Source organism: Rhinoderma darwinii, chromosome 3 (genome assembly GCF_050947455.1).
Source record: "Rhinoderma darwinii isolate aRhiDar2 chromosome 3, aRhiDar2.hap1, whole genome shotgun sequence".
Lineage (NCBI taxonomy): Eukaryota > Metazoa > Chordata > Amphibia > Anura > Rhinodermatidae > Rhinoderma > Rhinoderma darwinii.
This window is the reverse complement of record NC_134689.1, coordinates 396,692,831-396,715,172: the sequence shown is the minus strand read 5'-3', so window position 1 is coordinate 396,715,172 and position 22,342 is coordinate 396,692,831. Positions and strand designations below refer to the sequence as shown.

At 44.4% G+C, this 22,342-nt stretch overlaps 1 protein-coding gene and 1 long non-coding RNA gene across 5 annotated transcripts in view; one reads left to right on the top strand and one right to left on the bottom strand.

Annotated features, from left to right (window-relative positions):
- Positions 1-22,342, top strand: part of LOC142750166 (uncharacterized) — a 189,881-nt gene that overhangs the window by 110,244 nt on the left and 57,295 nt on the right. The window lies entirely within an intron of this gene.
- The window catches only part of SMARCA4 (SWI/SNF related BAF chromatin remodeling complex subunit ATPase 4), a 52,950-nt gene continuing 47,361 nt past the window's right edge, over positions 16,754-22,342 (bottom strand). For all 3 annotated transcript variants that reach the window (XM_075859009.1, XM_075859011.1, XM_075859010.1), the window contains exon 34: positions 16,754-17,340. In XM_075859009.1, coding sequence (XP_075715124.1) covers positions 17,308-17,340 — 33 coding nt within the window. In that variant the 3' untranslated portion in view covers positions 16,754-17,307. The remainder of the gene's footprint in view (positions 17,341-22,342) is intronic.

The following is a 22,342-nucleotide window of genomic DNA, read 5'->3' as shown; positions in this document are numbered from 1 at the left end:
CTGTATTAAATTGGACACTTTTTGATAGACTAGGCGTAAAACCCTGTCATTTTTATCAGTCTATCCACCACATGCCGGACCCTGAGATTTTTCGCTTTCACCAGATTCACCATTTTATGTCCTCATTAAGGACCTCATTAAGACCTGCATCGTTTCTGCAAAGTACATCTGTATTTGGAAATTTATGCTTGAATAATTCTAGTGGTCATCACCTCTTGTCTCATATTTACTCATATTTGGTTTCTCCGTCGGATATGTCTATGTGGGAGAGGAACTTACACACATCCTTCACTGTAAGGGAATGGCAGGATATGGCAGAACGTACTGCGAAAATTTCTATTAACGCTTCGCTGGTAGAAGCCAATTATAAAGTATTTTTACGATGGTACTTAGTTCCCTCTAGACTGGCCAAGATGTTCCCTTCTTCTTCATCATTGTGTTTCAGACACTGTGGATGTGTGGGAGATCATTTACATATATGGTGGGGTTGCTCGAAGGTACGCTCGTTTTGGCGGAGAATCTTTAACATGTTATATTCCATAACTCAGATTAATTTGACACCTGTCCCCGTCACAGGCGTTACTTAATGAGACTGTCCCTGGATTATCTAAAGCCTCTCATAAATTTGTATCTTTTTCTGGCGGCCAAAATTGCTTTAGCTACATCTTGGAAAAGTCATGTGATTCCTCTTCATTTGGAGACTAAGTTGAATTGGATTATGGTAAATGACCCAATACACTGTAGGGTCTCAGGTAAGGAAGAGCTCTTCCTTCAAGTTTGGCAGCCATGGCTCAGATACCTAGGGACGATCTCTTAGGCTGGATTCACACGAGCATGTTCGGTCCGTAAAGGACGTAACGTATTTCGGCCGCAAGTCCCGGTCCGAAACACTGCAGGGAGCCGGGCTCCTAGCGTCAGTTATGTACGACGCTAGGAGTCCCTGCCTCTCCGTGGAACTACTGTCCCGTACTGAAAACATGATTACAGTACGAGAGAGTTGTCCCGCAGCAACAAGCTTGTCATCAGACATGCCCCTAACAGCTTAGTTGAGCTCCTATAATGCAGGGGGAGCTGTACTGTACTGTACAGTGCCTGGCGCAAAAAATGATACTTCCCTGAGTGTACTATACTTTAGAGCGCTCTGGAGACACTGACAGCAGGGAATGCTGTTAGATTTCAGCTATGAAGCCTGCAGAATTGTGATTGCAGTATTGTAGTATATGCCTCCAAATCATCGGGCTTGTAACACCTTATCATTCAAAGCAGAGTTTATTACTGGGCTATTTAGTTCATTTGAGTTCACCTAGAGAAATGGCACATACCCCTTAGGATACACATTCCACAGGTTGAGAATTTAGGCCCTTGAGGAAACCATTGCCCCATATCCAAAATCAGTGGTCTCTCAGTGGAACCTGTGGCTCTCCAGGTGTTTAATAAGACTTGAACCCCCTGCATGCCTTGACAGTCCATGGAAGTCAGGGAATGTTGGGAGCTGTAATTTCGACATTAGTGGAGGAGAGCAGTACAGGAACATTTTTATGAGGACAGTGAGGCTGTAATGAGGCACAGTGGTTGTATTAGGAGCTCTGTGGCTGTAATGTCTGTCCTAATTATGGTTGCTAGAAGGGCACAGTGAGTAATGGGGCACTGAGGCTGTCGTTATGGTAGTATGGTCAGGATATTTGAAGGCAGGCTTGTTTAACTTAAAATTTGCCTCGGGTACTTTCTACCAGATGTTTCTTAAAAGATGGCAAATATATTCTTCACTTCTTGACATAGATATTACTGGTCATACTGAACAGTTTGGGCCTCGTGCAGATGGATAAACTCTTGTAGGTGGACTTTTGAAATTTATAAAGTATACAAGTAATAAAAAAAAAAATCTATACAAGACTTAGTTATTGTATCAGTATTATGATTCAGCATGGGAGGTGGACAAGTTGTGCACATGGTGCACCCCATACATTTATTATACACAAGATTTGCAGAGAAGTTTACAAACAGTGTTTCCTTAGAGTCTGCTTTGTCCTTTGTTTAAGTTCATGGGCACAGGGAAGTATGCGGCTTAGAGAACAAACGTGGTGGTTACCAGGAACTGAAGGGAAACACGTCTATCGAAGGATCACACCACTCTGTAGCTCATCCCCTTTCCTACACCAGAAAGAGATAGGAAGGAAATATTTATATTATGCATGGAATCTTGGAGATCTATATATACAGAGAGTAAATCATTAACCCCATACACAACTACACCACTGAGCAAGCAGGATGCTCACTATACAATTATATCCCAGGTAATCTACCTATCTAAACTGGATGCGGTGTAATTAGACAGGTACTGGCCTAGAGTTCAAATTACAGGACAAAGAATGATTTCAGGTGAAACACACTTAAAGAGGCTCTGTCACAAGATTTTGCAACCCCAATCTGCTATTGCAGCAGATAGGCGCTGCAATGTAGATTACAGTAACGTTTTTATTTTTAAAAAACGAGCATTTTTGGCCAAGTTATGACCATTTTTGTATTTATGCAAATGAGGCTTGCAAAAGTACAACTGGGCGTGTTGAAAAGTAAAAGTCCAACTGGGCGTGTTTACAGTAAAAGTACAACTGGGCGTGTATTGTGTGTGTACATCGGGGCGTTTTTACTTCTTTTACTAGCTGGGCGTTAGGAATGGGAGTGTATGATGCTGACAAATCAGCATCATCCACTTCTGTTCGTTAACACCCAGTTTCTGGCAGTGCAGACACACAGCGTGTTCTCGAGAGATCACGCTGTGACGTCACTCACTTCCTGCCCCAGGTCCTGCATCGTGTCGGCCACATCGGCACCAGAGGCTACAGTTGATTCTGCAGCAGCATCAGCGTTTGCAGGTAAGTAGCTACATCGACTTACCTGCAAACGCCGATGCTGCTGCAGAATCAACTGTAGCCTCTGGTGCTGATGTGTCCTCGCTCGTCCGACACGATGCAGGACCTGGGGCAGGAAGTGAGTGACGTCACAGCGTGATCTCTCGAGAACACGCTGTGTCTGCACTGCCAGAAGCTGGGCGTTCTGAAGAGAAGTGGATGATACTTCTATACACAACGCCCAGCTAGTAAAAGAAGTAAAAACGCCCAGATGTAACACACATAATACACGCCCAGTTGGACTTTTACTTTAAACACGCCCAGTTGGACTTTAGCAAGCCTCATTTGCATAAATACAAAAATGGTCATAACAAAAATGCTCGTTTTTTAAAAATAAAAACTTTACTCTTATCTACATTGCAGCGCCGATCTGCTGCAATAGCAGATAGGGGTTGCAAAATCTGGTGACAGAGCGTCTTTAATATAACTAAAGAGAGTCCATTACTATTCATCCCTGCAATATTCAAACAATAAGTACCCAAAAAAATCACAATCTACCACTGTGCCACGGCCAATATAGTCCTATTTTTAAAGGACCCTTAAACCAGCACCTCGTTGGTCACAGCTGTCATGTTACACTGCCCCAAGAAGTTGGCATGGGTAGAGTAGGTGTTCCTAATGTGTTCCCTTAGAACCTCTTCTGTGGGAACCAAATCTCAATCCTACGTCACTGTTGCTTGCAGTTGCACTTCTACCAATTAAAGTGAATGGTTTAAAAAGGTGACATAACCATGACAAAACTGCAGATTGGCCCAAAAATTGTGGTGTTTTAACTGCTACATGTGAATGGGATTTATGGAAGTACCATTTAATTTAATAGCAACACTGGTATGCAGGGACGTATATAGACTTAAAAAGGCCCTATAGTCACGTCAAAAGTGGGCCCCCTACACCATGAGTTTTGAATTGGGAGAGAGGAATCTCACAAAAGATCAGGGCATGTTAAAATCCAATCTTGCCAGGGGGAGAGTCGGGACACCCGCATGCACATTAAAAAGTCACCCTGTTCTGCTAAAATTGGCGGTTTCTGCATACTGTCCTTTAATTTAGGCCTCATTTACAGGAGCGTGTGCGTTTTGCGCACGCAAAAAATGCAGCGTTTTGCGTGCGCAAAAGGCACATAACAGCTCCGTGTGTCATCAGCATATGATGCGCGGCTGCGTGATTTTCGCACAGCCGCCATCATTATGACACTCCGTTTGGATGTTTGTAAACAGAAAAGCACGTGGTGCTTTTCTGTTTACATTCAGAGTTTGACAACTGTTCCGCGAATCACGCAATTCGCACGGAAGTGCTTCCGTACAGCATGCGTGGTTTTCACACACCCATTGACTTCAATGGGTGCGTGATGCGCGAACAGCGCACAAAGATAGGTCATGTCGTGAGTTTTTTTCAGCGGATTCACGCTGAGCAAAACTCACGAACTGTCTGCATGCCCCCATAGACTTATATAGGTCCGTACGACACGCGTGTAAAGCACGCGCCTCACACGGACGTATATCACGCTCGTGTAAACGAGACCTTAGAGTGATTAAATGAAAAAGAAGCATGAGTCACACCGCTGACTTTCAAGGTTTTCTTTGTAATCAAAGGACAGATGTAGCAACACATATTGTTCAAAGGACAGTAGATTCCAGCAACTGTTTCTCTCTTATGTACAGTGAGTGCTCGCATGAGGATGTGCAATCCCTTCTTATTCAGAGGTTGCACACAGATCACAGTACATGGTGGAAACATATCTTCAGCAGGATGTGGGCTTGTTGCTAAATTAATTCTGCAGTATCTGTCACAAAGCTGTGTCATTGAGCTACAGTACAATGTGACGTTATATGTATTCAGTTATGGACATCAACCACCATTGACGCCACGTAAAATTCCCCTTTATTTAAGGTTTACTCACCAACAGCCCCATTTGCCGTAAGACTGTGGACCCTTTAAAAGAGTTGGTACTTATGCATATTTTGGGCAGTTTTGGGGGGCATTGCTATTGGACCGTGCTGGGCTTAACATTTCCCACGATTTTTGTTTCAAATGTTGGGAGGTATAGGTTTACCTCAGGAGTAATTTTTAAATAGGTGAAACCCATTTGATAAATTGGGAGCCAAAGCCAAATTTATCCAGTTGCGAGTAGATATGGCCATTCCTCAGAATCCAAGGACCATCGTCCTGTCCTGTCCCATCACCCCACCCCTACCCTAGCCTCTCCAACCTGAGAAATAATTTGTACTCTCCGGATATGATCTGTGGTGCTCTTGCCTGGCATGAAACCAGACTGATCTGAGTGGATTATGTGAAGAATGGCGGAGTTAAAGCGATTAGCCAAGAGTCTTGTCAATATTTTTATAATCCACGTCTTATAATGAAATGGGTCTGTAAGAACCACATTCCAAAGTGTTTTTTATCAAGTTTTAAGAGCACCGCTATAGTAGCCTCATAAAGAGATTCTGGGAAAGTTGCCGACTCTTGGGCTGCCATGAACATAATGAGGAGAGGTGGGCCTAATGCCTCATGCACACGACCGTGCCCATGATTACAGCACGGACGGCCGCGGAGTATCATCCGCGGGCCACCCTCAAATCACGGACCGTGCACATTGATTTCAACGAGCCTGGACAGCAATCGCGGCCCGGAATAAGACATGTCCTATCTTTTTGTGGTCCAGGCTCCCGGCCAGTGCATGGACCATGCAAACCATGGTCGTGTGCCTGGGCCCATAGCAATGAATGGGTCCGCAATTCACCCGCAGATTTTCGGGTGAATTGAGGACGCAAAAACACGTTTGTGTGCATGAGGCCTAACTTCTCACAGTATCTAGAGCAGGGGTCTCAAGCATGCGGCCCCTGGGGCTGTTATCTGCTGCCCGCGGGACACAGAGCCGCTAGTATCGGCTCTGCTCCGAGACTCTGGAATTCCCTGACATCGCTGTCCACATATGAACAGCGATGTCTGGGGCTTCCCCAGAGCCGAAGTCCCGGGCAGAGCGCTAGTACAGGCTCTGCTCCGGGACTCTGTGGAATTCCCTGACATCGCTGCCCATATATGGACAGTGTGTCAGGGTCTTCCCCAGAGCGGAGCAGAGCGCTGGTGTTGGCTCTGCTCCGGGACTCTGTGGAATTCCCTGACATCGCTGCCCATATATGAACAGTGTGTCAGGGTCTTCCCCAGAGCGGAGTCCCGGGCAGAGCGCTATTATCGGCTCTGCTCCGGGACTCTGGGGAAGCCTCTGACGTCGCTGTCCATACATCGACAATGATGTCAGGGGCTTCTCCAGAGCAGGAGTCCCAGTGATGTCAGGAGCACAGCTGGAGTCCCAGGAAGAGCCTACTAGCGCTCTGCCTGGGACTCCAGCTCTGGAGTTGCCCCTGACATCTCTGTCCATATATGGACAGTGATGTCAGGAGCAGAGTTGGAATCCCAGGCAGAGTGCCAGAAGCGGCTCTACTCCGGGACTCCAGCTCTGGGCAAGCCCCTGACATTACTGTGGCAGCATCTGCAGAGGGCACTGTGGCAGCATCTACAGAGGGCACTGTGGCAGAATGTACAGAGGGCACTGTGGCAGCCTCTACAGAGGGCACTGTGGCATTATCTACAAGTGGGTGTGTGGCAGTATCTGAAGAGGACACTGGCATTATCTAGGGGTGTGTTGCATTATCTACAGAGGGCACTGTGGCCTTATCTACAGAGGGCACTGTGGCCTTATCTACAGAGTGCACTGTGGCCTTATCTACAGAGGGCACTGCGGCAGCATCCACAGAGGGCACTGCGGCAGCATCCACAGAGGGCACTGCGGCAGCATCCACACAGGGCACTGCGGCACTATCTAAAAAGGGGCTGCCCAATCTTGACATGTGTGCTAACTGAGCCGCCGGACTGCATTTAGCGACACTTAAACTGGAAAGCTGGATTGTTGAAATAAGCACGTGGAGAAATATCTCAAATTTTAAACCTAGCGGTATTATTATAGTAATGTAGTATTATTATTATAGTAATGTAGTATTGTTATAGTAATGTAGTATGGTTATAGCAATGTAGTATGGTTATAGCAATGTAGTATTATTATAGTAATGTAGTGTTATAGTAGTTCAAATAACTAATTGACTAACAATCAATCAACTTCCCATTTTTTCTATATGCGGCCCACTTACCCGGCCGAGTTTGAGACCCCTGATCTAGAGTATAACCCCAGAGGAAGGCCATCAGGACCAGGTGATTTCCCCCTAGCCTTGCCTCACATGGCTTGGTCAATTAAGGCAATGTCGGAGTCTAAGGGCTTGTCCACATGTAACGGAATTTCTGCAGCATTTGTGTTAAAACTAGCATTTCCTGCATTTTTTTTACTGCAGAAAATGGTGCGGATTATGCTGTGCTTTTCTCAATGTTGGGAGATGATGACATTTTCTATGAAAAACGCAGCAATTGAGTCCACTTTCCACAGCAGATGAATTTCTGATTTGACATTTTACGCAGCGTGTGGATGAGATTTGTTAAACTTCACCCACTTTGCTGCTACTATATGCTGCGTATTTTCCGTCCGCAATTCTGGACGGAAAATACGCAGCAATTCCGTTACGTGTGGACAAGCCCTTAGAGTTGTTTATCCGTCTCAGATAGCTGGGGAAAGGAAATCTCATTCAGGTAGGTCTCTAGGTCAGCCTGAGCATTAGTATATTGGGTGGAATATAATTGACCATAAAACTCTCGGAACCTATCTAGGATTAAGGTATTCTTCATCAGAATGTCACCTCACTCAGATGTGATCTTACGAATAACAGGAGAGGAATTATTCTGGTGAACGAAACTGAGTGCCTAGCTGAAAGTAAGATTGTTTGGGAAAGAATAGTTTTCTTTGGGCCTTCGCATGCAAAAGCCTCAAATACCGATGACCCGATTGTAGCCAGGCCTGTCTGTTAGGGTCTGTTACAAGCTCCCTGTCCGTACATTCACGGGCCAACCTCTTATGTCCAGCAGACTCCCTTTTAATGAAGAACATAGTAGAACAGACGCATTCACGTGAATATGCCTTGAGGGTTCCCAGATCAAGATAGAGCTAGCTGTAGTAGAGTTTAGTTCCGAGAAGTTCTGCAGCTGGTCAGGTATTCTATCTTGCTCCCCAATGAGTTGGACACAAAAAGGGGTGTACCTTCCAACTCGACCTACAATTAGCGCCAGGGATCTGCAGCTCCAAACGCAATGGGGAGTGTTCTAACAACCTTCTTACGGTATAACCGATTTCTGCAATTGCTAACGACACAGATGCATTCCCAAAAGCCTAGTCTATAAGAGGGAGGGCTCCCCTAACTGATGAATAACATGAATACTCCCTATAAGATGCATGCCGGCATGTCCACAAATCCACCCGTCCCACCTCCTCCAAAACATTTTCAAGACTGTGGCCTCTGGGGGAGTACTCCCAATATGCGGGGCCATCTGCAGTCTATACAACAAAGTATTTAACCCCTTATTGCAATCCCCCATACACACAACCCTTGCAGCAGGATACTGAACTTAGAAGAGAGCAGCCTAATGGAGTATAGACATACCGGTCACAGGGGAATGTATACACTCAATAGAACATAAGTCACACAGTTGATATATGCATGGACAATAACACATAACGACTATCGGGTTCAGAGGAAACCTGAGTCACCTCCCACCTCAAGCTTTTAAGGACTAGTAATTATACTCCACTAAAATAAGAAGTGTGGGTGGAATTTAGAAATTTAACGGTATCATGAGTTAAAGAGGCTCTGTCTCCACATTATAAGTGTCCTATCTACTACATAAGGAGATCGGCGCTGTAATGTAGGTGACAGCAGTGCTTTTTATTTAAAAAAAAAAACAAACAAAAAAACTATCTATTTTCACCACGTTATTAGCGATTTTAGCTTTATGCTAGTTTCTTAATGGACAACTGGGCGTGTTTTACTATATGACCAAGTGGGCGTTGTACAGAAGAGTATGACGCTGACCAATCAGGGTCATACACTTCTCGCCATTCATTTCCTCAGCACATATGGATCCTTTTAGATCACTATGTGCTGTTTTATACGAACACATTAACGATACTGAAGTGTTTAGACAGTGAATAGACATTCCACGGGATGTCTATTCACAATCCCGGCACTTCGTTAACGTTTCTGTGGTAGTTACAGCAGAGCAAGCGTAATCTCGTTGTAACCGGTCATTTACAGCGTAATCTCGCGAGATTACGCTTGCTCTGCTGTAACTACCACAGAAACGTTAGCGAAGTGCAGGGATTGTGAATAGACATCCCGTGGAATGTCTATTCACTGTCTAAACACTTCAGTATCGTTAATGTGTTCGTAAAACACAGCACATAGCGATCTAAAAGGATCCCTATGTGCTGTGGAAATGAATGGAGAGAAGTGTATGATGCTGATTGGTCAGCGTCATACATTCCTTTGTACAACGCCCACTTGGTCAATAGTAAAACACACCCAGTTGTCCATTAAGAAACTAATTAGCATAAAGCTAAAATCGCTAATAACGTGGTGAAAATAGATCATTTTTTTAACCAGTTAGTGACTGCCAATACGCCTTTTAACGGCGGCCACTAACGGGCTTTATTCTGATGCATAAGCCTTTTTACGGCACTGCATCAGGATAAAGTAAACAGAGCAGGGAGCCGTCAAATCTCCCTGCTCTCAGCTGCCAGAGGTAGCTGAGGACTGGGGGCGTCCCTGCTCTGCCGTGTGAGATCGATATAAGTATCGATCTCACACGTTTAACCCCTCCGATGCGGTGCACAATAGCGTGCACCGCATCAGAGTGGTTTTGGAGAGAGGGAGGGAGCTCCCTCTCATCCAACTGACACCCGGCGATAAGATCGCCGAGTGTCTGTGTCTCCAATGGCAGACGGGGGCCTAATAAAAGCCCCCAGGTCTGCCTGGAGCGAATGCCTGCTAGATCATGCCGGAGGCATGACCTAGCAGATGCCTGTCCGTTTTAAACGGACAGGCAGTAATACATTGCAATACAAAAGTATTGCAGTGTACTATAATAGTGATCGGAGAATCGCATATTAAAGTCCCCTAGTGGGACTAGTAAAAAAAAAAAAAATGAAAAACCCACCTTTTCCCCTTACAAAATGCTTTACTATTAGAAAACCAAAATAAAGTAAAAAAGTTACACATATTTGGTATCGCCGCGTCCGTAACAACCCCGACTATAAATCTATTACATTATTTAACCCGCACGGTGAACGCCGTAAAAAATGTAATAAAAAACTATGGAAAAATTGCTGTTTTCTGTAAATCCTGACAAAAAAAAATGTGATAAAAAGTGATCAAAAAGTCGCATCTCCTCCAAAATGGTACCAATAAAAACTACAAGTCTTCCCGCAAAAAAAAAAGCCCTCATACAACCGCATCGGCGAAAAAATAAAAACATTACGGCTCTTCAAATATGGAGACACAAAAACAAATCATTTTGTAAAAGTAGTAAAACATACAAAAGCTATACAAATTTGGTATCGTTGCAATCGTAACAACCCGCTGAATAAAGTTAGTGTTATTTATATCACACGGTAAACGGCGTTAATTTAAGACGCGAAAAAGAGTGGCGAAATTTCAGGTTTTTTTCTATTGCCCCCCAAAAAAAAGTTAATAAAAATGGTGCTATTAAAAAATACAACTTGTCCCGCAAAAAACAAGACCTTATACAGCTATGTCGACGCAAAAATAAAAAAGTTATAGCTCTTGGAATGAGACGATGGAAAAACGTAAAAAATGGCTTGGTCATTAAGGTTTAAAATAGGCTGGTCATTAAGGGGTTAAAATAAAAAGCACTGCTGTCATCTACATTATAGCGCCCATCTCCTTATGTAGGAGATAGGACACTTATAATGTGGAGACAGAGCCTCTTTAAGTTGGTCTCTTGCACACATGTGGTGTTAATTGCCTAATATGTGAGAACATTTTCTTCCTCGGCTGACCCATGCCCCTATTATTCCAGCTAATAAGTTTTAAGACAGCCATTCATATAAGGAAATGCCTTGGTATATGTGGTCCTGTCTAAGCCAAAGAGTCAAAGGCTCAATCGCCAGAGCAAACCGCAATGGTGATAGGGAACACCCTTGTCGGGTGCCCCTTCCCAAATCAAAGAAAGTAGAACATTGACGAGTAGATTGGCCCTAGGTTTTATAAATAGTGGAAACCCATTTGATAAATTGGGGGCCCAAGCCAAATCTATCCAGCATTGTGAGTAGATATGGCCATTCCACAGAATCTAAGGCCTGGCCGCATCCAGCGAATCCAAGGCCCATCGTTCATAGCCTCTCTGACCTGAGAAATAACTCATACTCTCCGGATATTATCTGTGGTGCTCTTGCCCAGCCTGAAGCCAGATTGATCCATCAGTGGATTATGCTAAGAATGGTGGAGTTAAAGCGATTAGCCAAGATTTTTCAATATTTTTTATAATCCACATTTAATGATGAAATGGATCTGTTAAAACCTGATAAAAAAAACCCTTTGGAATGTGGTTCTAAGAGCACCACGATCGTAGCCTCATAAAGAGATTCTGGGAAAGTTGCCAACTCTCGGGCTGCTATGAACATAATTAGGAGAGGTTGGCCCAACTGCTCAGTGTATCTAGAAGACACCTCCAAAAAAAGGCCATCAGGACCTGGTGATGGCTTAGACTCCGACATTACCTTAAAAGAGATGGACTAAAGCAGGGTTCCCACAGTTCGGATACGCTGCGTAAAAACTGTGCGTATCAGACCTGGAACCCACAGCACCTTCTGTTTTTCAAACTGAATTTCCGCTGCCAAATCCAGCGCTGGAAAAAAAACAAAAAAAAAAAATAAAAGTCCATGCTTACCCCCTCCCTCTTCTCTGCACGTAGTCTGGCCGCAGCGGTCACATGCAATGAAACGTCATTCCAGGCGGCCAGAGTGCAGGGAGAGCGTTCTGGGTAAGTATGGTTTTTATTTTCCCCCCGAACTTGTGATCTTTGCGGCGCAATCGCTGCTATTTGCCGCAAAAGTCACACTTGGCTTTCTGTGCGGGTTTTGCATCCCCCTTGAATTCAATGGGGGAAACCCGCAACAGAAAAAAACAACAAAAACACAGCAGAAATGGATTTGCTGCGGATTTCACTTCCGCACCGCAGGTCAGTTTAACGTTTATGGTGCATTTTTTTTTCGTAGTGTGGGCATGAGATTTTCTTAAACTCAATCACTTTGCTGCTACTGTAAATGTTGCGGAAAATTGACACTACGTGGGAGCCCAGCCGAAGAGTTATCTATCCGTCTCCGATAGCTTAGGAAAGAAATACCATCTAGGTAGATCTCTACCATTTAATATATTAGGTGGAATACAATTGACCAAAGAACTGGGAATCCATCTAGGATTAAAGGGGTTTTCCCATGAAGGACATTTATGACATATCCACAGGATACGTCAAATGTCAGATAGATGCGGGTCGCACCTCTGGGACCCGCATCTGTCTCTAGAACAGGGCCCCCTAAACCCCGTTCTAGCTTTTTGTGCTAATGCTGACTCCCAGCCACTTACGGATTACATGGTCGGGAGTTACGGAAACAGCGTAAACTGATGCTAGAACGGATCCCATAGCTTTCTATGGGATCTGATCTGGCACAGGGGACATCAGTTGTGACGCCGGACCTCTCTGTAGCGTTTTTGGTTCCGGATCCCAGGTAGGTCCGGCACCATATCCTATCTATTTTAATTGTGGCTGGATGAACGCCAGGTGCTGCCACATCCACCTTCCGGCAGCACCTGGCGGTAAGGTAAGGTAAATGTGAGCTAGGAGCGGAATCCCCGGTCATAGCATTGCCAGGGATTCCGCTCCAGACGGAGTCCCGGATGACTACACTCCCACCCGTCCCGGATTCAGCGGGACATTCCCGGATTCCGGGCGGGGGTATGTCCCATTGTCAACTGTATTTGCATCCCCAGGACGCAAAGACACAGTTGAACTTAATTCTGAAGCAGGGAATGATCAGGTCCCTGCTTCAGAATAAGTTTAAAGCGGAGGAGCAGAGGGAGCTCCTTCGCTCGCCGATAATTCCCCAGGCACAGCGCTACTTTAAGCGCTGTGCTCGGCGAAGCCCTTGACATCACTGTCCATATATGGACAGTGGCATCAGGGGGTCCTCCAAGAGGGAGTCCCCGACCACAGCGTCCACAATGCTCTGGCCGGGGATTCCTCTGCTAGAGGGACCTTCAGTGGCACTATCTACAGGGGAAGTGGGGGTAGCACTATATATATATATAAAGGCATAGGCATCTGTGTTGCACTTCTTCTGTATCAGTTTATGCAAGACGTGTATCCTTCAAGATTTATGACATAAGACAATCGCCGGAGGCAAACGAGAAATATATCTGCACATTATGTAAACCGCTTCAACACTGGGACATTTCAGACGTTCTTCAGTCACACGTCCGCATGATATACTGTAGGCTCAGGCTACATAGCAACATCAGACTCACAGCAACACACAACAGCTAAAGTCAGGACCGTCAGGTCAGGTTTGTACCAATAGGAATGTACCAATACAGCTGAGGGATGTGCCATTATGTAATTGTGAGGAATATCGCTTAAAACTATAGAATAAAACTGGCAAAATGCTTGTGCAAATCAGCTGAAAGCCACTTTATGAAAATGTCAAGTGTCAGAAGAAATAATAAATATGGTGTCCAGGGTGATCGCCATTCTGATCAAAGCAATTACCCAGAAAAAAAAAGGGAAAAATAAGAGGTTTGCTTGGAGTGTGACACAAAAGGAGTTGCACAACTAGAATAATACTAAATGGGGCATCATGTGATTCAGATTGCATGACCAGTCCATGGTCATCTACATGTGAGCGCTATAAAATAATGACCACGCTTGTTCTCAATTCTATCGGCCTGTGAAAAGTTAGTAGTGAGGTACGGACTAGTAGCAACAGAAATAAACTGTGATCCATCAACAAAGGGAATTACACTCAAAGTGTTAGTCAGAATCTAGAATCTGCCGCTTTCTTGTTTTGGGAACTGGTGGGAATTTCTGCTCACAAATTAATACTTGCCAACAGTCCTGATTTTCAAGGGACTGTCCTATGAGCCATGCATAAAAGGGACAGGGTTTGTTAATTTCTATGAAAACTGGGTATTTTTGGGTCCTTACATGTCCCGCTATTTGAAATACAAATGTTGGTAAGTATGGAAATATGAGATTAATTTGAGATGTTGCCTTTTAATATAATCTATCAGAGCGCAGTCATGGAAAGTCGCTCACCGTTCCAAGTTGTAGCAGGATTGAGATTCTGGTAATCATGTAGCGATCATCATTGTGTGGTCCCCTAGACCGTCAACGCCGCCTCCTAGTACAGTTTTGTTTGGATCGTGTTATCAATACCACGATAATAGGATTGAGGCTTGTTGGCTTCCGCAGTACATTATTATCACCACATGTGAGCTTTCAGGCCTGAGTCTCTTATGTTATTGAAACCATTGGGGCCCTATTAATAAAGTGGGGATAAATGGTGCCAGTGACAAGCAGCATATTTAATCTCGTTCTGCAACACGTATGACACATCTGTACAGAGATACTTTAATAAGGGAGGCAAAGGTTGTGGCACATACAGGCCATAAGGTGTAAGAAAGAAATGTCTAGTATGCATGAGTTATATCAAATAGGTCAGTCAGCGTGTGCCAAAAAGCTGTGCACAGGGAACCGACAGCAGTTCAGGATGGTACTGACAGGTCGGCTCCTTTCAGCTTGGACAGAATTCTTGTTCACAAGGTGCCCATAATAATTCCTTGTTGTTAGGGTGCCTAATGGATTCCCTAACATTAAGGGTGAAGCCAGACGTGGCAGCTTTCGTATCGCAAGTCGGAGCGATATTACAGTACAATACAAGTTGATGGGGTTTTCAACAGCCCATCCATGTGTAGCGGGAAAAAATCTGCACCAAAAGCAGAGCATGCTGCAGGTTTTAAAACGCTCAGCGAATTTCACCCTTTCTAATGCACAGGGTGAAACCAGCAGATTTTGGGCAGAAACTGTCTGGCTGTAACCTATAGGGTCTGTCTGGTGAGAAAGGGGTTCTTTACCTTTAAATATTGTTTTGATAGCCCTAGGTCAAAGCAGCCCAAAACTAAAAACAGCCGTCAAACTCCACTGAGTGAATGGGGCTAAACTACAACAATATAATGCCACCTGGCCTCCCTTTATCCTCATGGTTGGTGAGGATCCCCATAGTCCTGGGGAAACGCCATCAATATTTCAGAACCTCTTTAGACCAATTACACAATTATAGTGTAAGTCACGCCAGCACTGGACTCTGGAGCAGCGGTCTCTGGAGGGACGAATCACATCTCATTATCTGGCAGTCAGAATCTGGGTGGAATACATAGCGCTTACTGTAACATGGTGGTGGAGGAGGAGGGGGGGGGGGGGTAATGGCCTGGGGCTGTTTTTCAAGTGTTAGGGTTTGTTCACCCGGCTTAGCAAAATATGTGTGAAAATACGGAGCTGTTTTCAGGCAAAAACAGCTCATTATTTTCAGACGTTTTTTGTAGCAACTCGCGTTTTTCGCAGCATATTTTACGGATGTTTTTGGAGCGGTTTTTCAATGGAGTCAATGAAAAACGCCTCCAAAAACATCCCAAGAAGTGACATGCACTTCTTTTGACGAGCTGTCATTTTACGTGTTGTATTTTGACAGCGACGCGTAAAATTAAGGCTCGTGGGAACAGATCATCATAAAACCCCTTGCAAGCAATGGGTAGATGTTTGTAGGCGTAATCGAGACGTTTTTTTTTCCAAGCGCAATTCGAGGCGTAAACCGCCCGAATTACGCCTGAAAACAGTGTGTGTGTGTGTGAACATACCCTTAAGCCTCATTTCCAGTGAAGGGTAATGCTGCAGCATACAAAGACATTTTTTACAATTTTAGCTTCCAACTTTGTGGTATCAGTTTAGGGTTCGGCCCTTTCCTATTCCAGCACAACTGTTCCCCTGTGCACATAGCGAGCTCCAAAAAGGCATCATGTGAGGCGTTTGGTGTGAAAGAACTTGACTGGCCCACACAGAGCCCTGACCTCAACACCATCCAACATCTTTGGGATGAATTGGAACGCAGACTGCGAGCCAGACCTTCTTGTCAAACATACAAATTCCCACAGAGTATTGAGATCACAGCACATGAGACCATGATGGGAAATAATCAGCTCTGACCAATTTCCTTCAAGAAGCTTTTTCAGTAAAGTTCCAGCGCCCCCTAGCTTCAGATATTGTAGGCTCGTGCTGGTTATAAAAGGGTGTGGGTAAGTTATGAGTATGAAGTAATAAACTATATCAAAGGAAAGACAAAAAGGGTAGTGGACCAGCTGTCCCCTTCATCTGAATGGAGCTTGCAGAAATCCACGCACCTGCCACAGAAACATCACCATTCAAATGTAAGGAACGGTGGCAGAAATTTCTGTAACAAATCTACTGCGTTTGAATATACCCGTGGTATTGACATGATCTTATCTATATAGGAGAATAAAGAGTTCTGCACTGTCAAGTATTATTTTTGCATAGGGGTAGTAGGAGTAGCAGTTCACACAAGTTTTCCCAGAGGAAAGGATTCTCCTGCAGAATTGGTTAAGCAAGAAATAAAATAAATCCACGTAAACGTGCTCACAGCTCTAGCTCTATGCACGACTAGTCTTCACTCCCCTCATATAAAGTTAGTTAACATTTCCAGAATCAATACAGACCGATCCATCTGTCCTCTCTTTACGAAGACTTTATCATTTTATTACAAATTTTGTCCCACGACAATAAAAAAAGAAAAATGTATACAGACAAATACAAGTCAAACTGGGCGAGGTATTTCATCTGGTTTTAATTTATAACTGTTTGAAATCCAGTGACACTGACACACATACATACAGCTACCACTGCCGGGCCCCTCCCTGTGCAGTGCGAGGAGGGGACGGGACGGGGGCACGGCTTTTATTTTGACCTGTTTTTTTTTTTTGTAAAATACAGTACTAATGAGTGGATTGCTAACGGCATGCATCCACGGCTGACACTACAGTGACTCCCATACTGTAACTCAAACAGTACTGCCATAATAGAAAAAAAATATATTTATATATAATCAAAAGTCATATTCCATTTAACCTATCCTGAGAGGCCTAGTGGTTCGGCCAGATAGTTAATGCTTTTTAGAAGATGCTACAGGCGGTACTTCCCTAGAACTCCTCAGTTATATAAATATGGAAGAATTTTATTTTTGTACAGTTCACTACATTTCAGGCTACCCGTTAGCGTCCTACAGAAAGAGAAGAGGGCGAAGGGGGTTGTGGCAGATTAGGCGTTCTGGTGGCACGCAGTGGAATGAAACGGTGCGTTATGTCGGAATGTTCTGTAAGTATCAGTCTTCCTCAGTGCCGCTTCCTGAGCGGTCCTGCAAAGAGCAAAAGAAAGCGTTCAATTATTGTGAAAAACAAAAAAAAGAAACAAGCTTATAGCGGTCAAGCATTAGATGGATATTGAGCTTCTCTCCTATGATTGGAAGTGGTTGTCATCTCCCCCCAGCACAGATAACGTATCCACCCTTGAACAACATTTTGATCTTATCGACCGACACCTGCTACTTCCTTGATTTGCATTACCTTACGGCTTACCCTTTTTGTGTGGTTTCGGGTATGCACAAAAAACAATGGAATCTATGCCAAAACACACGTCCCATTGATTTAAATGGAAAATCCACACCATAAATAGTGACATAATATCCACAACAGATGAAAATACAAATCCGTGGCAGAAATCCGAAGGGTCAGTCTCTGATTTTTGCCGTGGATTCTCTGAAAAACCTGTTGTGTGCACATACCCTTATTTAAATGTTATACGCTATGATACATGTTATATATCCCATTAAACAACTTAAATACAGAATCTGTATAAAGTTGAGTCTCACTGTACATGCATTACTTATTTCTACTGATCCTGAGTTACAGCCTATATTATACTCCAGAGCAGCATTCACAATTCTGAAGGTTATAGAAAACAGTCAGCAAGCTTGTCAAGTCTGATCTATAAAAAACTGATCTATAACTAACACTAATAGATTTGTGGGAGCCATGTATTTAAATGATCAAATCCGAAGTTTAGCATAGTTGAGAAAATTCCAGAAATAATACATACGGCTCCCACACAGATCTGTAATATTATAACGGCGTAGAAGGTTCAACAGTTTAGATGAACTTCAGGAGCTTGTGTTCAGAGTAGGCTCAGTGCAGAAATTGAGCCAGCAAGAAATACTGCCGGATTTCAGCTTTGAAGCCTACAGAATGGTGAGTTCAGCTCTGGGCTACAATACAGGCTGTAAATTAGAAGAACTACAAAATAAGTAATGTCATTTTTTTACAATAGTTACTCAGCTTTGTGTGTAGATCATAAATCTGTGAAAGAAAATGCTTTTTGGTTTTTTTTCAAATCATCATGAGCAAGACGGTACTGGTCCATAAAACAAGGCCTGGAGGGTTTGGCAAACTTCATCCACTTCACCTATGAATGTTTGGGTAGAACTAGGTCGCCTTCCTCAAATACATCTGCATAAAAATACGTCCACACCTGAAAAGATTGTGTTATATTTCTGTATAGCTATATTCCCTGTGCAGGTACCATGACAAATCAGGTATTTCCCCTTACGCCATGTGTAGAAGCTGACAGAGGAGGGAGAAACCCACTGAAAAAATCTTAAATTCTGTATTATGGCACCTTCAAAAAATTACAATGAACCCAACCAGAATGCCTGGGGAAGACATCACAAGGGCCTACTGCAGCCATTTAGCATATGTCTCCCATACTAGGAGTTGTTGCACAATATGTCCACGGTCATATCTGTGATCCCCACCCTCTGGCTGGCAACCCAACTCCTCCTATGGAGTTAAAAGTAGGATCCACCCATAGTAAGGTACGAGAGGACTCCCACAGAGCAGCCCTACTTCTGGTGCAGCCTTGGTGGTTCAGATAAGCAACAGTCGGAGTTGTCGGTCTGGCCGGGCAACCTTAAGAAGAAAAGTCCAATGGGAGAGAGCTAGGGAGATTGTGCTCAATTCCAGAAGGTTGATCTGCAAGGATATCTCCTCCAGCGACTAAGTGCCCGGGAACTGCATCCCAACAGGATAGACTGGCATTCCTTAAGATGACAAGCCACTGGAGGGACACAAAGGACCGTTCCATCGTGATGGCCAGCGAGGTCTCTCAACAGCGCAACTCCTCATGAAACCGAGACAGCAGAAGAATCCAAGCGTCCAGTGAATCCTGGAAATTTGTCCCAGCGTGAGAGGATCTCCCCCCTGGAGGGACTTGGAGTGGAATTGCACGTATAGAACTGCTTCAAAAAAGGTAGAGACAATCCTGCCCAGCACCCGCATGCAAAAGTGGATGGAAGATGGGGGTGTTTCAGTGAAGGAAGTCCACTTCGACTTGTACGGTCTTGATCTTGTCCGCCAAGCGGTAGACATTTTCTGTTCTGGTGTTGAATATCACTCCCATAAACTCCATGCTCTAAAATCAAGTGCAAGGAGCATTGCTCCTCGAAGATCCACCCAAATCTTTCCAATGTTTCCAGAGCGTTCTTCGGACTGAAAGATTGTACTTTCTGGGAATAGGCCATCACAAAGAGGTTTTCTAGGTACGGGATGACAGCAACCACCTTGGTGCAGAGAAGCCCATGAGTCGCCAGAACCTTAGTGAATACCTGTGGAGTCCTGGCGAGCCCAGACGAGGGGGGGGGGGGGGGGACGGGACACAAACGATAAAACGTTAAGAACCTATTGCAAAACTAAGGAAGCACTTGTGGGTTCTTGCCATAGGGATATGAAGATTTGCATCGTGAATGTCAATGGAAGAGAGTAACTCCTAGTTGCAGTGATGCAACCACCGATCTGACGGATTTTATGCGAAACCTCAGAGAGGGAACAAAGCGGTTCAACTTCTTCAAATCCAGAATTGGTCAGACGGATTCGTCCTTTTTTGGGTACTGAAAAGATTTGTAGAACCCCTGAAAACTTTCAGACTGAGGAACGACAAACGTGTAGAAGGGAACAAACAGCCTGGGAAAAGCAGAAGCGCAATCTGGTGCGCAAGGCAGAGCCGACAGAAAACCGACCTGGGGGAAGGGTCGAGAACTCTGTCTCGCATCTGGTCAACACAACGTTCAAGAACCAGGCATCGTCCACATGAGCCAGCCATGTCTCCTGAAAGGAAAAAGAAAAAGCTGTCCTCCCACTCACGACAAGGGAGGAGAAGGCTGAAGAGTTCTTCACAGAGGAGGGCTTCTTGGCACGGTTGCCAAACCGGCCTAGGCTTGAAAGATGGCATCCGGGGTCTATAGAATGGATATTCTTGTCTGGTCTCTGCAAAGAGAACGACCTCTGGGAGGAATTGTTAGCTAAGGACCGAACCGGAGAACTAAGAGAAGGCTGCAGTCTGTTCTGAGATTGAAGAGAAACTCTTAGGCCCTGTTCACACAGTTTTTTGCCGCGGTTCTTGCTGCGGAAATCGTGGCAAAAAACAGCCGAAATGGACTCAATGGGAGGTGGAGGCATTTTTTTTTTACCACGAGCACAAAAAACACTCGCGATAAAAAGTAGTGACATGCCCTATCTCGAGGCGTTTTCCGCCTCAAAAACCCATTGAAATCAATGGGAGACGTTTTTTTGACGGATTTTTGTTGTCACGATTTTTTAAGCGTTTTTAAAAAAAAAAAAAGAAAAAAGACGCGCCAAAAAAAGGGTGTGGTGAAAAGAAACTTCAAAAAACCGGAGCGGATTTTTCCAGGCAGAATTTTCTGCCTGCAAAAAACTGTGTGAACATACCCTTAGGTTATGTTTACACGCAGTGTTTTCACGCATATTTCGGGGCGTTTACACCTCGAAAAACGCCTGAAAAAACAAGCTGAACGCCCACAAACATCTGCCCATTGAAATTGATGGGAAAAACAGCATTTAATTAATACGGGGCATCTTTTTACACCGCTGTTTTAAAAAACGGAGCGTAAAAAGACGCTCCGTAAAAAGAAGTGCATGTCACTTCTTGAGGCGTTTTTAGGAGCGGATTTTCCATTGAACACCATGAAAAACGTCTCAAAAGACGCCTGAAAAGCCTCAAAAGAAGCTCCAAATTAAAAGAAGCTTAATTTTCAGCTTCAAAAACGCCTGAAAATTTTCCCTTCAAAACAGCTCCATATTTTCAGACATTTTGTTAAGCGTGTGAACATACCCTTACAGCCAGTAGCCTCAGAAGGCCAAACAGGTTTTTTGTTTTTTTTTAAAAAGCGCCAAATAGACCGCCGAACGGCAATTACATTAGCCAAGGCACGGGCATTGAAGCGGGGTCACTCAAATAAAAACTTTGAAGCATGGATCACCCAAGAAGCTAGTACAGACCTATATTGCTGCGTCGCTCCTTCAGGACACTGCGGTGCAGCCGCTTCCCCAAATCGAGAAGGCCTTACTCACCGAAACGGATGCAAAAGATGGGTGCAAAGCAGAACCTGTGGCCAAAAATGCAGACTTTGTTTGAGAATCCAACTTCTTGTCAAGAGGGTCACAGAGGGACGCCGTATCGGACAGTGGGATGGTGGTGCTTATAGACAGTAATGAGATAGGCAGATCCACAGAAGTAGAAAAAGACCATTAGTCCTCCTTGAAAAGGAAAGTATTAGGGTGTTTTGAAACCGCCTGTCAGGATTTCTCCATTCTTTGGATAAAATTTCCTCAAACTCGCTATGGTTTGGGAAGCTTAGCTCTTGGCACCGTAAGTGTGCCTCTTCCTGAGAAGGGGTGACTGAGTCATCCTTTACATGAAAGGCGTCCTTGACAGAACTGATCAATGCCTGTATGGCAACTGTCAATTGCAAGTTATGTTCGGTCTCTGAATCGGAGAATACACTAGGAGACCGTGATCAATGGAGAAGCGGCTTCTAATCAGGATCTAATAGGGGACCTTTGGAGGGAACCTGAGGAGTAGGACTGGTCCATGACACTACCGCGCCTTTTATGGGATCTACCGTGAGAGGTAGACCGTGTATTACCCAAGGGAAGGGATTTAAGTTCAACCGCTATGTAAAAAGGGAGAGAGTCTGGAAATGTCCTTTGCTCAGGCATTAGTGAACATCACCCATTCAGGGAGTAGGACAGATATTGGAGGGGGTAGCCTCCTGCAAGGGCCTGGATTGCAGACACTGGGCAGAATGTTGTAGGCCGGCCACATGTAGGCTTCATCACCTCCATCACAGGAATAATAAGTAGCCAGGCCCAACTATGCCGGCTGAAGACATGTCACAAGGGAGAAGGTAACAGAAAAACAACAAGCAGTGTCAAAGGGAGGAAAAAAAAAAAAAGCAAAAAAAAAAAGGGACTGGCCTCTGGGGAAGCTGCACCTAACAAAAAATGATA